Below are 16,565 nucleotides of genomic sequence, written 5' to 3'. Positions count from 1 at the left end.
TCATGAATAATTTCATATTCAAACATTTAAATTGAAAAACAATTCCATGTGAATCTCATAACTCCGATGTGTAGACTTCACACTGTAGAGTTTATGTCATCTTATCATTGATGAGAATGTCTCAGATGACAACCGAAATGACTTCATATTCATTAAGTACCACTGCATATGTTCAATTGGTCGGATTACCAGAATATAGTTAATTTCCCCTCACCTTCTGATGTTCCCAGAATCTCTATGTTAACCAAGGGGTTTTCAAATATAACATCAGTAGGGTAGAGAGAGGGAAAAAGGGGGGAGAGGTATTTGACTGTCATAAACCTACCCCCAGGCCAACGTCATGACACGAGTATTGACACGAGTCATGACACGAGTCATGACACGAGTATTTCTACTTGCACATCCTCATCAGCACATAGCACAGTGTAAATTGCTGAATTGTAATTACCTCGCCACTATTGGCCTATTTATTGCATTACCTCCTTATTCCATTTGCACACACTGTATACAGATTTTTCTATTGTGTTATTGACTGTAACTCTGTGTTGTTTTTGTCGCATTGCTTTGCTTTATCTTGACCAGGTCGCAGTTGTAAATGAGAACTTGTTCTCAACTGGCCTACCTGGTTAAATAAAGGTGAAATAAAAAATGTAAAAAATAACATTTCTGTGGGTACTTGTTTCTATTCAGCCACAAGAGCCTTCGTGAGGTTGGGCACTGACGTGGGCGATTAGGCCTGGCTTGCAGTCAGCGTTCCAATTCATCCCAAAGGTGTTAGATGGGGTTGAGGTCAGGGCTCTGTGCAGGGCAGTCAAATTCTTCCACACCGATATCTACAAACCATTTCTCTATGGACTTTGCTTTGTGCACGGGTGTCATGCTGAAACAGGAAAGGGCCTTCCCTTAACTGTTGCCACAAAATTAGAAGCACAGAACCATCTAGAATATCATTGTATTCTGTAGCGTTAAGAACTAAGGGGCCTGGTCCGAAACATGAAAAACAGCCACAGACCATTAATCCTCCTCCACCAAACTTAACAGTTGGCACTATGCATTCTGCAAAACCCAGATTCGTGAAGCGTGATTCATCCCTCAAGAAAACAAGTTTCCAGAGTCCAATGTCGGCGAGCTTTACACCATCCCAGCCAACACTTGGCACTGCTCAAAGTGATTGTAGGCTCGTGTGCAGCTGCTCGGCCATGGAAACCCATTCCATGAAGCTCCAGACGAACAGTTCTTGTGCTGACATTGCTTCCAGAGGCAGTTTGGAATTCGAGAACAGATTACATTTACGCATTACGTGCTTCAGCACTCGGTGGTGCCATTCTGTGAGATTGTGTTGTTGCTCCTAGACGTGTCCACTTCACAATAACAGCACTTACAGTTGACCTGGGCAGCTTTAGCAGAGCACAAATTTGATGAACTGACTTGTTAGAAAGGTTTAAAATAAAACATTTATCAATTTTAGAACAAGGCTGTAACATAACAAAATTTGAAGAAAGTGAAGGAGTCTGAATACTTCCCGAATGCACTGTACATTATGCAAACACACAAACTCCCTCACCCTCTCCCCACAAAACACACACACACAAAACCACACACACACTCCTCTCCCCTGCAATTCTCCACCCTTACGTTGCCCTAGGCCCCAAGAGTTAATTTGACAAGTTCTCCCCTGAGCGCTCTCTGTCTCTGTATCTCTCTGTCTCTCTCTCTGTCTCTCTCTCTGTCTCTCTCTCTGTCTCTCTCTCTCTCTCGCCTCTCGCCTCTCTGACTGACAGCCTAGCTTAACTGCTCTCTCCTTCTCTCGGTGTGCTCATGCATTCTTAATGAGCTGGGATAGGATTGGGCCTTGGGACCATTATAGCTTGTCAGGAGTCGTGTTGCTAAATGTTGTCTGAATGTATAGGACACTGTAGTACTAGAGAGGGCCGTTTAGTTCATTGAAATATAATTCATTATATTGTTTCGTTGTTGTAGAACTAGAAAGGAATAGTAGATATCCTTTTGTCTGAATGTGTTTTAATGTTATCCATCTCCTTACCTTATTCTAACGCGGTCCACAGAGGTGTTATATTGTGTCCCGGCATACTTTCCATAGAAATGAGTACAGCCTCAAATATGAATAATAGACAATCTTGCGTTATTGGTAGTCTCCCAGCTAGGAGGTAAGACTACACTCTTTCCCAAACTTAATCAAATATTTTATGAGGCAATCTTTTTTTTAATGTATTTCATGAAATATACCTTCTCTGTATTTTTAGCTGTCTCATGATATATAAGTATGGCAATATCCTTTCCAGTGAATGTGGCAGCTCGGTTGCATAACTACATAGAGTGGGATGCTGTGGCTCGACTGTGGCCTCAAGGACTTAATGAGCTCTCATTCAATGAGGTGCTATATTACCATGACGATGATGATGATGATGCAGCTGATGATAAGCACCACCATGAGAGAATGAGAGGAATAATATTATCTTTTTCATCTCTCTTTTGTGTCTCTTTCCTTTTTCTTGCAAATGTTTACTTTCTCTTTCTTTCTCTTCATACCTTTTTCTATTGTCTGCTATTATCTCTCCTGTTTTACCTTTAGCTCTCATCTTCTCCTTTCCCACTCATTCTCTCTCACCCTCCTGTCCACCTCCCTTTCTCTCTCTCAATCTTTCTCAGATTTTCCCTCCATTCCATTTGTTATGCTTCGTCATCCTCCTCTCCTCCTTCTCTTCCCTTGTTCCGGCTCTGAGACAGTCGGCTCGTGCGACTGTGGGTGCTTGTGGGACAGAGATGGTGATGATGAGGAGGAAGGTGGTCGGTAAAGCTGAGGCCATCCAGTCATGTGGATTTGTCAATATGTGAGGTGTGGGGGTGAATCAATACACTCCTAGGCCCCTTCACCTCCTATAACCCAGCATAGCACCAGATACTATAATAATAACTACCACAGATTAGTAATAACTACCACAGATTAGTAATAACTACCACAGATTAGTAATAACTACCACAGATTAGTAATAACTACCACAGATTAGTAATAACTACCACAGTATAGTAATAACTACCACAGATTAGTAATAACTACCATATTATGGTAATAACTACCACATTATAGCAATAACTACCACATTATAGCAATAACTACCACATTATAGTAATAACTACACCATTATAGTAATAACTACCACATTATAGTAATAACTACCACATATTAGTAATAACTACCACCTTTTCCTATAAACTACCACATTATAGTAATAACTACCCCAGATTAGTAATAACTACCACATATTAGTAATAACTACCACTGATTAGTAATAACTACCACATTATAGTAATACCTACCACATTATAGTAATACCTACCGCAGTATAGTAATAACTACCGCAGTATAGTAATAACTACCACTGTATAGTAATAACTACCACATTATAGTAATAAATACCACAGGTTAGTAATAACTGCCACAGATTAGTAATAACTACCACAGATTAGTAATACCTACCACTGGTTAGTAATAACTACCACCTTATACGATAAACTACCACAGTATAGTAGTAACTACCACATTATAGTAATAACTACCACAGATTAGTAATAACTACCACTGGTTAGTAATAACTACCACCTTGTACTATAAACTACCACACTATAGTAATAACTACTACAGATTAGTAATAACTGCCACAGATTAGTAATAACTACCACAGATTAGTAATAACTACCACACTATAGTAATAACTACCACAGTATAGTAATAACTACCACTGGTTAGTAATAACTACCACATTATAGTGAAAACTACCACATTATAGTGATAACTCCCACATTATAGTAAAAACTGCCACATTATAGTAAAAACTGCCACATTATAGTAATACCTGCCACACTATAGTAAAAACTGCCACATTATAGTAAAAACTGCCACATTATAGTATTAACTACCACATTATAGTAATAACTACCACATTATAGTATTAACTACCACATTATAGTAATAACTACCACATTATAGTATTAACTACCACATTATAGTAATAACTACCACATTATAGTAATAACTACCACATTATAGTAATAACTACCACATTATAGTAATAACTACCACAGTATAGTAATAACTACCACAGTATAGTAATAACTACCACATTATAGTAAGAACTACCACAGTATAGTAATAACTATCAAATTATAGTAATAACTACCACATAGTAATAACTACCACTGATTAGTAATAACTACCACTGATTAGTAATAACTACCACTGATTAGTAATAACTACCACAGATTAGTAATAACTACCACAGTATAGTATTAACTACCACATTATAGTAATAACTACAATATTATATTAATAAATACCACAGGTTAGTAATAACTGCCACAGATTAGTAATAACTACCACAGATTAGTAATAACTGCCACTGGTTAGTAATAACTACCACCTTTTCCTATAAACTACCACCTTATAGTAATAACTACCACAGATTATTAATAACTACCACATTATAGTAATAACTACCACAGATTAGTAATAACTACCACAGATTAGTAATAACTACCACTGACTAGTAATACATACCACAGTATAGTAATAACTACCACATTATAGTAATAACTACCACATTATAGTAATAACTACCACAGTATAGTAATAACTACCACAGTATAGTATTAACTACCACAGTATCGCAATAACTACAATATTATAGTAATAACTACCACTGTATAGTAATAACTACCACAATATAGTAATACCTACCACAGTATAGTAATAACTACCACAGTATAGTAATAACTACCACAGTACAGTAATAACTACCACAGTATAGTAATACCTACCACAGTATAGTAATAACTACCACAGTATAGTAATAACTACCACAGTATAGTAATAACTACCACAGTATAGTAATAACTACTACAGATTAGTATTTTTTTATTCCACCTTTATTTAACCAGGTAAGCTAGTTGAGAACAAGTTCTCATTTACAACTGCGACCTGGCCAAGATAAAGCATAGCAGTGTGAAGAGACAACACAGAGTTACACATGAAGTAAACAATTAACAAGTCAATAACACAGTAGAAAAAAAGAGAGTCTATATACATTGTGTGCAAAAGGCTTGAGGAGGTAGGCGAATAATTACAATTTTGCAGATTAACACTGGAGTGATAAATGATCAGATGGTCATGTACAGGTAGAGATACTGGTGTGCAAAAGAGCAGAAAAGTAAATAAATATAAACAGTATGGGGATGAGGTAGCTAAATTGGGTGGGCTATTTACCAATAGACTATGTACAGCTGCAGCGATCGGTTAGCTGCTCAGATAGCAGATGTTTGAAGTTGGTGAGGGAGATAAAAGTCTCCAACTTCAGCGATTTTTGCAATTCGTTCCAGTCACAGGCAGCAGAGAACTGGAACGAAAGGCGGCCAAATGAGGTGTTGGCTTTAGGGATGATCAGTGAGATACATCTGCTGGAGCGAGTGCTACGGGTGGGTGTTGCCATCGTGACCAGTGAACTGAGATAAGGCAGAGCTTTACCTAGCATGGACTTGTAGATGACCTGGAGCCAGTGGGTCTGGCGACGAATATGTAGCGAGGGCCAGCCGACTAGAGCATACAGGTCGCTGTGGTGGGTGGTATAAGGTGCTTTAGTAACAAAACGGATGGCACTGTGATAAACTGCATCCAGTTTGCTGAGTAGAGTGTTGGAGGCTATTTTGTAGATGACATCGCCGAAGTCGAGGATCGGTAGGATAGTCAGTTTTACGAGGGTAAGTTTGGCGGCGTGAGTGAAGGAGGCTTTGTTGCGGAACAGAAAGCCGACTCTAGATTTGATATTAGATTGGAGATGTTTGATATGAGTCTGGAAGGAGAGTTTACAGTCTAGCCAGACATCTAGGTACTTATAGATGTCCACATATTCTAGGTCGGAACCATCCAGGGTGGTGATGCTAGTCGGGCCTGCGGGTGCAGGCAGCGAACGGTTGAAAAGCATGCATTTGGTTTTACTAGCATTTAAGAGCAGTTGGAGGCCACGGAAGGAGTGTTGTATGGCTTTGAAGCTCGTTTGGAGGTTAGATAGCACAGTGTCCAAGGAAGGGCCGGAAGTATACAGAATGGTGTCCTCTGCGTAGAGGTGGATCTGGGAATCGCCCGCAGCAAGAGCAACATCATTGATATACACAGAGAAAAGAGTCGGCCCGAGAATTGAACCCTGTGGCACCCCCATAGAGACTGCCAGAGGACCGGACAACATGCCCTCCGATTTGACACACTGACACACTACCACCACATTATAGTAATAACTATCACAGTATAATAACTACCACATATTAGTAATAACTAGCACATTCTAGTAATAACTACCACAGATGAGTAATAACTACCACATTATAGTAATAACTACCACATTATAGTAATAACTACCCCAGATTTGTAATAACTACCCCAGATTAGTAATAACTACCACAGATTAGTAATAACTACCACATATTAGTAATAACTACCACAGATTAGTAATAACTACCACATTATAGTAATAACTACCACAGATTAGTAATAACTACCACAGATTAGTAATAACTACCACATATTAGTAATAACTACCACAGAATAGTAATAACTACCACAGTATAGTAATAACTACCACAGTATAGTAATAACTACCACATTATAGTAATAACTACCACAGTATAGTAACAACTACCACAGATTAGTAATAACTACCACAGATTAGTAATAACTACCACACTATAGTAACAACTACCACACTATAGTAATAACTACCACACTATAGTAACAACTACCACATTATAGTAACAACTACCACATTATAGTAACAACTACCACAGTATAGTAACAACTACCACAGTATAGTAATAACTACCACATTATAGTAATAACTACCACACTATAGTAATAACAACCACACTATAGTAATAACTACCACACTATAGTAATAACTACTACATTATAGTAATAACTACTACATTATAGTAATAACTACCACAGTATAGTAATAACTACCACATTATAGTAATAACTACCGCAGTATAGTAATAACTACCACATTATAGTAATAACTACCACAGATTAGTAATAACTACCACATTATTGTAATAACTACCACAGTATAGTAATAACTACCACAGTATAGTAAAAACTACCACAGATTAGTAATAACTACCGCATTATTGTAATAACTACCACAGTATAGTAATAACTACCACAGTATAGTAATAACTACCACAGTATAGATATAACTACCACAGTATAGTAATAACTACCACAGATTAGTAATAACTACCACAGATTAGTAATAACTACCACAGAATAGTAATAACTACCACATTATAGTAATCAGTACCACCTTATAGTTATCACTACCACATTATAGTAATCACTACCACACTATAGTAATCACTACCACATTATAGTAATCACTACCACATTATAGTAATAACGACCACATTATAGTAATAACGACCACATTATAGTAATCACTACCACATTATAGTAATCACTACCACACTACCACATTCCAGCACAGCAGCAGAGACTATAGTGATTACTACCACATTCCACCTCAAGTGAAGTTGAAAACATGCGCTGCAGGGAATTATTTTGGTTCTCCAACACCACCCACCTCTCCTATCCACTGGTTACTGGAGAGGGAGAGAGATTTTCACACATTAGTGTGAGAGAAGTAGACACAAAGAGGTAGAGAGGATGTGATAGTATTCAACTCCATTTACTCTGCACTCTTTTCCTATGCCCCTCCGGCCAGATGGTGAGAGTGAGCCAATCAGACAGTGAGCCAGGGGGTCTTTGTCCAATCAGACAGGCAGCCAGTGGGTCTTTGTCCGCCCCACTGACTCTTACCATTACCTGCCTGACAAACACCTACACAAAAACACTCAACAAAAACTGACATGTTTATGTGAACAGTCTGGACAATGCAACACTTCTATTACAACAGTCTGGACAATGCAACACTTCTATTGCAACAGTCTGGACAATGCAACACTTCTATTACAACAGTCTGGACAATGCAACACTTCAGTAACAACAGTCTGGACAATGCAACACTTCTATTACAACAGTCTGGACAATGCAACACTTCTATAACAACAGTCTGGACAATGCAACACTTCTATAACAACAGTCTGGACAACGCAACACTTCTATAACAACAGTCTGGACAACGCAACACTTCAGTAACAACAGTCTGGACAATGCAACACTTCTATTACAACAGTCTGGACAATGCAACACTTCAGTAACAACATTCTGGACAATGCAACACTTCTATAACAACAGTCTGGACAATGCAACACTTCTATAACAACAGTCTGGACAATGCAACACTTCTATAACAACAGTCTGGACAATGCAACACTTCTATAACAACAGTCTGGACAATGCAACACTTCTATAACAACAGTCTGGACAATGCAACACTTCTATTACAACAGTCTGGACAATGCAACACTTCTATAACAGCAGTCTGGACAATGCAACACTTCTATAACCACAGTCTGGACAATGCAACACTTCTATAACAACAGTCTGGACAATGCAACACTTCAGTAACAACAGTCTGGACAATGCAACACTTCTATTACAACAGTCTGGACAATGCAACACTTCTATAACAACAGTCTGGACAACGCAACACTTCTATAACAACAGTCTGGACAACGCAACACTTCTATAACAACAGTCTGGACAACGCAACACTTCAGTAACAACAGTCTGGACAATGCAACACTTCTATTACAACAGTCTGGACAATGCAACACTTCAGTAACAAAATTCTGGACAATGCAACACTTCTATAACAACAGTCTGGACAATGCAACACTTCTATTACAACAGTCTGGACAATGCAACACTTCAGTAACAACATTCTGGACAATGCAACACTTCTATAACAACAGTCTGGACAATGCAACACTTCTATAACAGTCTGGACAATGCAACACTTCTATAACAACAGTCTGGACAATGCAACACTTCTATAACAACAGTCTGGACAATGCAACACTTCTATAACAACAGTCTGGACAATGCAACACTTCTATAACAACAGTCTGGACAATGCAACACTTCTATTACAACAGTCTGGACAATGCAACACTTCTATAACAACAGTCTGGACAATGCAACACTTCTATAACAATGTCTGGACAACGCAACACTTCTATAACAACAGTCTGGACAATGCAACACTTCTATAACAACAGTCTGGACAATGCAACACTTCTATAACAACAGTCTGGACAATGCAACACTTCTATAACAACAGTCTGGACAATGCAACACTTCTATAACAACAGTCTGGACAATGCAACACTTCTATAACAACAGTCTGGACAATGAAACACTTCTATAACAACAGTCTGGACAATGCAACACTTCTATAACAATGTCTGGACAATGCAACACTTCTATTACAACAGTCTGGACAATGCAACACTTCTATAACAACTGGACAATGCAACACTTCTATAACAACAGTCTGACAATGCAACACTTCTATAACAACAGTCTGGACAATGAAACACTTCTATAACAACAGTCTGGACAATGCAACACTTCTATAACAATGTCTGGACAATGCAACACTTCTATTACAACAGTCTGGACAATGCAACACTTCTATAACAACAGTCTGGACAATGCAACACTTCAACTGTAAAACATCAATTAATATCCCGGGCCTTTATTTGCTTCAATCACACTGAACATAACCAGTGCTTATTAGAGACAGCCTTCTATTTGAGCCACTCGTCTGTTTCCTTAATGCACAAAGCTTTTGCTTAATCAATTGTTGAAAAGACAACCACACTGTTTATTGTGACCAGTATAAACATAATAACAAATCCATCACAGATCAGACTTGTAAATACTACGGTAGGCTTGCGATCATGCACCCGCTGATTTTGCGCTTCAGCACCATTCTCCCACTCATAGAGCCCCATGGTGGAGGTATAATAATAGCCATAACATCTAGCGATCAAACAAGGTAATGGTTCCAATCGTTTTTCTATCAATTATTTTTTCCATAGGGGATTTTAGAAACACTTGAAGTTAAAGGCTGTGTTTAGTGTAGGCCAACCCTCGTGTGAGGTTTTGATAACCATGCAACTCACTCGGACAAGGTGCCTTATTATTTATTTATTTATTAGTAATTTTTACCCCCCTTTTCTCCCCAATTTCGTGATTACTATCTTGTCTCATCGCTGCAACTCACCAACGTGCTCGGTAGAGGCGAATGTTGAGTCATGGGTCCTCCGGAACATAACCCGTCAAACCGCACTTCTTAACACCCGCTCACTTAACCCGGAAGCCAGCCGCACCAATGTGTCGAAGGAAACACTGTTTAACTGATGGCCGGGGTCAGCTAGCAGGCGCCCGGCCCACCACAAGGAGTCGCTAGAGCGAGATGAGCCAAGAGGTTGTAGTGACACTGCAATGCCTTAGACCGCTGCGCCACTTGGGAGGCCCGGACAAGGCGACTTTTGTCTATATATTCGTCTCTATTTACTCAAAAATGCTACCTACTATCAAAGTAGACATGCAAAACTACAAATCCCTGCAAACTCATTTCTAGCTGACACCTTTACTAACAGGTATGGTGTCAATTTTAAACTTGCACAAGACAGTTAACACAATTGTAAATGTAAAGAATTGTAGCCAATTTATTCATTACTACATTAAGCTAACATTAGTTAATCCGGTGATTCTTACCTTCTTATTTCATCGAGAACATCAGGGCATTTGTAGTTCTTTATGATAGCCACATTAGCAGCTAATTAGCATTTCATTTTAGGGGGTAAATACAGGCAAATATATTGCTAAAATTCACCTTGTCCTAGAGATATTAACACGGTTATCAAAAGTTATGCCAGGGTAGCTTACGTGAAACACAGCCCTTATTGTAAGTGTTTCTAAAGTCCCCTATAGGAAAAATGAATGGTGCAAAAACAATTGGAACCATTTCCCTGTTTGACAGCTAGGTTTTATGGGTATTATGAGTCATACTGTGATACTCTATTGCGCATTGTATTCTTGTAGTTGCATCGATATCACAGCACATAGACTTCAGTATTCAATGTTTGACCATGTCAAACCAGACTGCTGTCTCATATAATGATGTTGCTCTTCTTTATCTTCTTTATGGTGTTCACTGATTACTCTTCAACAATTTATTTAGACCTGACGTTTATTTGAAATATAAGTGTATTTGCTGAAATCTGTGCTGATGCCCGGCTATTGAAAGGGACAGACAGATATTTGAGATTTTGAAGTTTTACAGTATGTGAAAATTCTCGACAAAACACAACACTTCTATATCAACAGTCCAGACAACACAACATTTCTGTCACTTAGAAAGTTGTTTTTGAAATTGTTGTTTTATGTCTATCCCAAACCTTAACCCTTACCTTAACCATTCAGAGTTAATGACCTTACCTTAAGAATTCAGATTTAATGCCTAAACTTAAAACCAACCTTAAAAATTTGAAGTTTATGCCTAAACTTAACCTTAAACTCTTTGAAATTGGACGTTTGGAACAACTTTGAAATCTGACTTTTGAGAAACGTGGATGAACGTCTAATTGTGATGTAAGAACGTGTAGGTCTAGACAACATAATGTCTGACAATGGAGCTCAGTTTAGTGTAACGGTACTCAAATAGTTGTGTAATGCTATAACTACAGAAAACCAGAAGACAGAAGAAAGTCTCTTCCTTACACACACACACACACACACGCAAGCACACACACCTACACCTACTCACATACAGTAGCCACAGAAGCTGAGGATTCATCCTGTGGTGTGTTGCTCTATGCAGGTGTGCTGAGGATGTGACTGACGGATCCCAGTACTTTGTGCTGTTGATGATCACAGACGGAGTCATCTCAGACATGGTGCAGACCAAGGAGGCTGTGGTCAATGTGAGTGCTTATCGTGTGTGTGTGTGTGTGTGTGTGGGGGGGGGGCACATATACCTCACACATCACCTTTGTGTGTTATCCCCTTTCTCACAGGCTGCCGCTCTGCCCATGTCTATCATCATAGTGGGAGTAGGCCCTGCTGAGTTTGACGGTAAGTGGGTGTGTGTGCGCACGCCCAAAGTAGCTAGCTCCACTGTCAAAAAAGCCATTCAAGGTTCACAGCTTCTGATCAGAGGCTTCACAGCCTGTGAAATGCACTAAAGATCAGCAGGTTAGGTGACAAAACAACACTTACTGCAATCTCCTTCCCAAAGGTTTTAGGAACCGGTGAATCCCCTCCTCGCTCTCCCCCTGCCTTGGAGCTACAGCGAGGATGCACATCCCTCCTCCTGTAGAGCTGGGCTTTTGCTTTGGATCTGTTATACACTTCTAACACACCTGATTTGATCCTGACGAGCAGCATGAGTCTTATAGCAGGGTTGGAACAAAAGCCTGCACGCCCAAGGTGCATTGGACAGAGTAAAACTTACATTATTAGTAGCTGTCCAGGAAGAGGGGAGTGTTCATTCCTTCTCCCCATCCCAAAGAATCATTAGCATTGCATTAGCCTCTTGGTAACAGGTCGTGACTCCTGTGTCATGTCTCTCAGTGGATGGGAACTCAGAGTGAGTGACTCCTGGATCGTATTCCGTAGGGCAGGCCATGGAAAACGTTTTAAAATGTCTTGCAATCGAATACGAAATGAGCAATGTCCATGTCATCCCTCCCTGTTTTCAGTCCATTTCTTCCGTATGGTGCCTAATGAACACGCGCCCGATGGGTCAGACTTTGGCTCTGTTACCTTGGTCACCTGGCTTTAGCTCAGAAGGCTAATGGCATAGAAGAAGAATATTACAATGTAAACAATCCATTCAATCACATTGTTTACTCGTGGTACCATTTTGTTTTGCTAACAGTAATATGCAGCAGGAGATAATTCTGTTGGGGTGATATCCTTCTCTACCTACCATGCTCATTTTTATCCCTGGGTAATGATGACAATGCAGCAAGTGCACAATGGCCTGGCCAAGGGAAATCCTGAAATGGCACTCGGTAGAACGAGATTGTGGATGCCTCCCTTTTGCCTGTGGTCAAAAGTAGTGGACTAAATAGGGAATAGGGTGCAATTTGAAATTAAGCTTGTTTCTTCCTAGCAAAGTGAGAAAGAGTTGTGTTGGACAGCTGAGATCTTCAGAGAAGCAACACAAAACGGAGACTGTCGCAAAGTAAATATGCCAAATATTCCAAAAGCTAATTGGCTAAGTGATTTTAATTATTAAAAAACTACTGGTGGTAGTTGGGGAAGGGAAAAGGAGAGGGGAAATGAGTCATGCCTAACGACAAGGGAGATAGATCTCTGAAAGGACCTATTAGACACTACACAGGGCTGTACGAGGGATCAGGGGTGGCTGCCGTAGTCGTGTGTGTGCGTGACAGAAAAGGCAGAGAGAGAGTTGGGGAATGTGTATTTAAAAGCCTATAAATTAAACCGCTAGAGTTTAATGTGTGGTGGGTTGACTGCTTGCTCCAGAGTGTGTGGTGGGTTGACTGCTTGCTCCAGAGTGTGTGGTGGTTGGAGAATGTTCCTAACTTTAACTGTTCTATAGGAAGAGGGGTATTTGATTCATCTACACTTTCATATCCTCCTTTAGCTCAGTCAGAAGGAAGCTGGGGAACTCTCTCTCCACAGGGAGCCTATGCAAACAGACTGTCACACACACACACACACACACACACACACACACACACACACACACACACACACACAACCTTGAACATTCCCAGACAGTCCTAGCTAAATTATTGCTTGAGAAAATGCTCTTTGCTACGAAGCTATTTTTTTTGGTCAATTTTAAATGAAAACAGAAAGGAAATTAATTGTTACACAGAAATGATTGTAATTTTGAGATAAATACGGCTGCATTGGACCTTGAAGCACCATCTTCTCTCCTCTCTCTTCTGCTATTACCATCCTCCCCTCTCTTACGCTCTCTTTCTCTGTAAATCTTTCCATCACACCATTCCTCTCTCCAAATCCTCCACATGTTTTGATGAAGCTGGTTTTCTGTGGGTGTCTGTGTGTGTGTGTGTGTCTGAGGGTGTCTGTGTGTGTGTGTGTGTCTGAGGGTGTCTGTGTGTGTGTGTGTGTGTCTGAGGGTGTCTGTGTGTGTGTGTGTGTGTCTGAGGGTGTCTGTGTGTGTGTGTGTGTGTGTGTGTGTGTCTGTGTGTGTGTGTCTGAGGGTGTCTGTGTGTGTGTGTGTCTGAGGGTGTTTGTGTGTGTATGTGTGTCTGAGGGTGTCTGTGTGTGTATGTGTGTCTGAGGGTGTCTGTGTGTGTATGTGTGTCTGAGGGTGTCTGTGTGTGTGTGTGTGTGTCTGAGGGTGTTTGTGTGTGTATGTGCGTGCGTGCGGTGAACGTGTGTGCATCATCAGTGTGTACTAAGCACCCCTGTGCCTGTAGGTACACACACACACACACACACACATACACATACACACACACACACACACACACCTGTGTGTGTCATGTGTGTGACATTCATAGGGAACAGAAGGCGGAGTGTGTGTGAGAGTGCATGTGTGTGTATACACCCCTCTGTCTTTATGTGTGTGTGTGTGCGTGCGTGACGTTCAAGGGAGCAGGAGGCTCTGTATAAGTCCCTGTGACTCAGGGGATGCCCCCCACATGTCTGGGTTTACCCAAGACACCTGGCCCCCTTCCCTGCCCTCCTGCTGTCCCTTCACCCCTTCTCTTCATCTGCACTACTATATTCTGCCTACAGCCATCTGTCATCTCTGTAGTGCCATTTATAATATCCCCAGTCAGTCCTCTTCATACATGCCGCTTGATCTCGTCCCAATAGGTATAACTTGCTCCCTTTCCTTCATGACCACTGATGGGTTAAAGCACTGGATAGGTCTCCAGCCCATTCCCATTCCTCAATACCAAAACAGATTTCAGTATCCATGGTGTAGTCCAAGGTTATTTAACTCTGACCCTACAAGGTCCGGAGCCTGCTGGTTTTGTGTTCTACCTGATAATTAATTGCACACACCTGGTGTCCCAGGTCTAAATCAGTCCCTTATTAGAGGGGAACAATGAAAAAATGCAATGGAACTGGCTTTGAGGTCCAGAGTTGAGTTAAAATGAAATTTTATTGGTCAAAACACACGGTTAGCAGATGTTAATGCGAGTGGGGCGAAATGCTTGTGCTTCTAATTCCGTCAGTGTACTAATATCTAACAATTCCCCAACAACTACCTAAAACACACAAGGGGTGAATGAGAATATGTACATATAAGTATATGAATGAGCGATGGCCGAGCGGCTTAGGCAAGGTGCAGTAGATGGTGTAAAATACAGTATATACATGCGATATGAGTCATGTAAGATATGTAAACATTTTTAAAGTGCCATTATTTGAAGTTGCATTATTTAAAGTGACTAGTCCATTTACTATTACTTGGGTCTCAATGTGGGCAGCAGCCTCTCTAAGTTAGTGATGGCTGTTTAACAGTCTGATGGCTTTGAGAAAAAAAGCTGTTTTTCAATCTCTCGGTCCCAGCTTTGATGCACCTGTACTGACCTCGCCTTCTGGATGATTGCGGTGTGAACATGCAGTGGCTCGGGTGGTTATTGTCCTTGATGATCACCCTCTGGAGAGCCTTGCGGTTGAGGGCAGTGCAGTTGCCGTACCAGGCTGTGTTACAGCCCGACAGGATGCTCTCGATTGTGCATCTGTAAAAGTCTGTCAGGGTTTTGGGTGACAAGCCTAATTTCTTCAGCCTCCTGAGGTTGAAGAGGTGCTATTTCGCCTTCTTCACCACACTGTCTGTGTGGGTGGACCATTTCAGTTTGTCTGTGATGTGTACGCCGAGGAAGTTAAATCTTTCCACCTTGTCCACTGCTGTCCCTTCGATGTGGATAGGGGGGGGCTCCCTCTGATCTCCTTTTTCTTGTTGACGTTGAGTGAGAGGTTGTTTTCCTGACACCACACTCCATGTGCCCTCACCTCCTCCCTATAGGCTGTCTTGTCGTTGTTGGTGATCAAGCTCACTAATGTTGTGTTGTCTGCAAACTTGATGATTAAGTTGGAGGCGTGCATGGCCACGCGGTCGTGGGTGAACAGGGAGTACAGGAGAGGGCTGAGTACACACCCTTGTGGGGATCCAGTGTTGACGGACAGCGAAGTGGAGATGTTGTTTCCTACCTTCCCCACCATGGTGCGGCCCGTCAAAGTCCAGGACCCAGTTGCACAGGGCAGGGTTGAGACCCAGGTCCTCCAGCTTGATGATGAGCTTGGAGGGTACTATGGTGTTGAATGCTGATTTGTAGTTAATGAACAGCATTCTTTCATAGGTATTTTTTTTGTCCAGATGGGATAGGGCAGTGTGCAGTGTGAGGTGATAGCGTCATCTGTGGACCTGTTGGGGAGGTATGCAAACTGAGGTGGGTCTAGGGTGGCCGGTGGTGTTATAGGCGGTTAGACTATTAGACATTTTACGGAATCCATATTAGGAAGTTGTACGTTCTCAGACAAGACTTCCTAATATAGATGCCGTAGA

At 40.8% G+C, this 16,565-nt stretch overlaps 1 protein-coding gene across 3 annotated transcripts in view; it reads left to right on the top strand.

The window, feature by feature from the left end:
* LOC112246238 (copine-9-like) overlaps nt 1-16,565 on the top strand; it is a 145,467-nt gene that overhangs the window by 125,191 nt on the left and 3,711 nt on the right. For all 3 annotated transcript variants that reach the window (XM_042324781.1, XM_042324782.1, XM_042324783.1), the window contains 2 exons: nt 11,859-11,961; nt 12,055-12,112. In XM_042324781.1, the coding sequence (XP_042180715.1) occupies nt 11,859-11,961; nt 12,055-12,112 (161 nt within the window). The remainder of the gene's footprint in view (nt 1-11,858; nt 11,962-12,054; nt 12,113-16,565) is intronic.

Source organism: Oncorhynchus tshawytscha, linkage group LG07 (assembly GCF_018296145.1).
Source record: "Oncorhynchus tshawytscha isolate Ot180627B linkage group LG07, Otsh_v2.0, whole genome shotgun sequence".
Lineage (NCBI taxonomy): Eukaryota > Metazoa > Chordata > Actinopteri > Salmoniformes > Salmonidae > Oncorhynchus > Oncorhynchus tshawytscha.
Note: the sequence above shows the minus strand (reverse complement) of the source record. Positions and strands in the feature narration are given on the sequence as shown.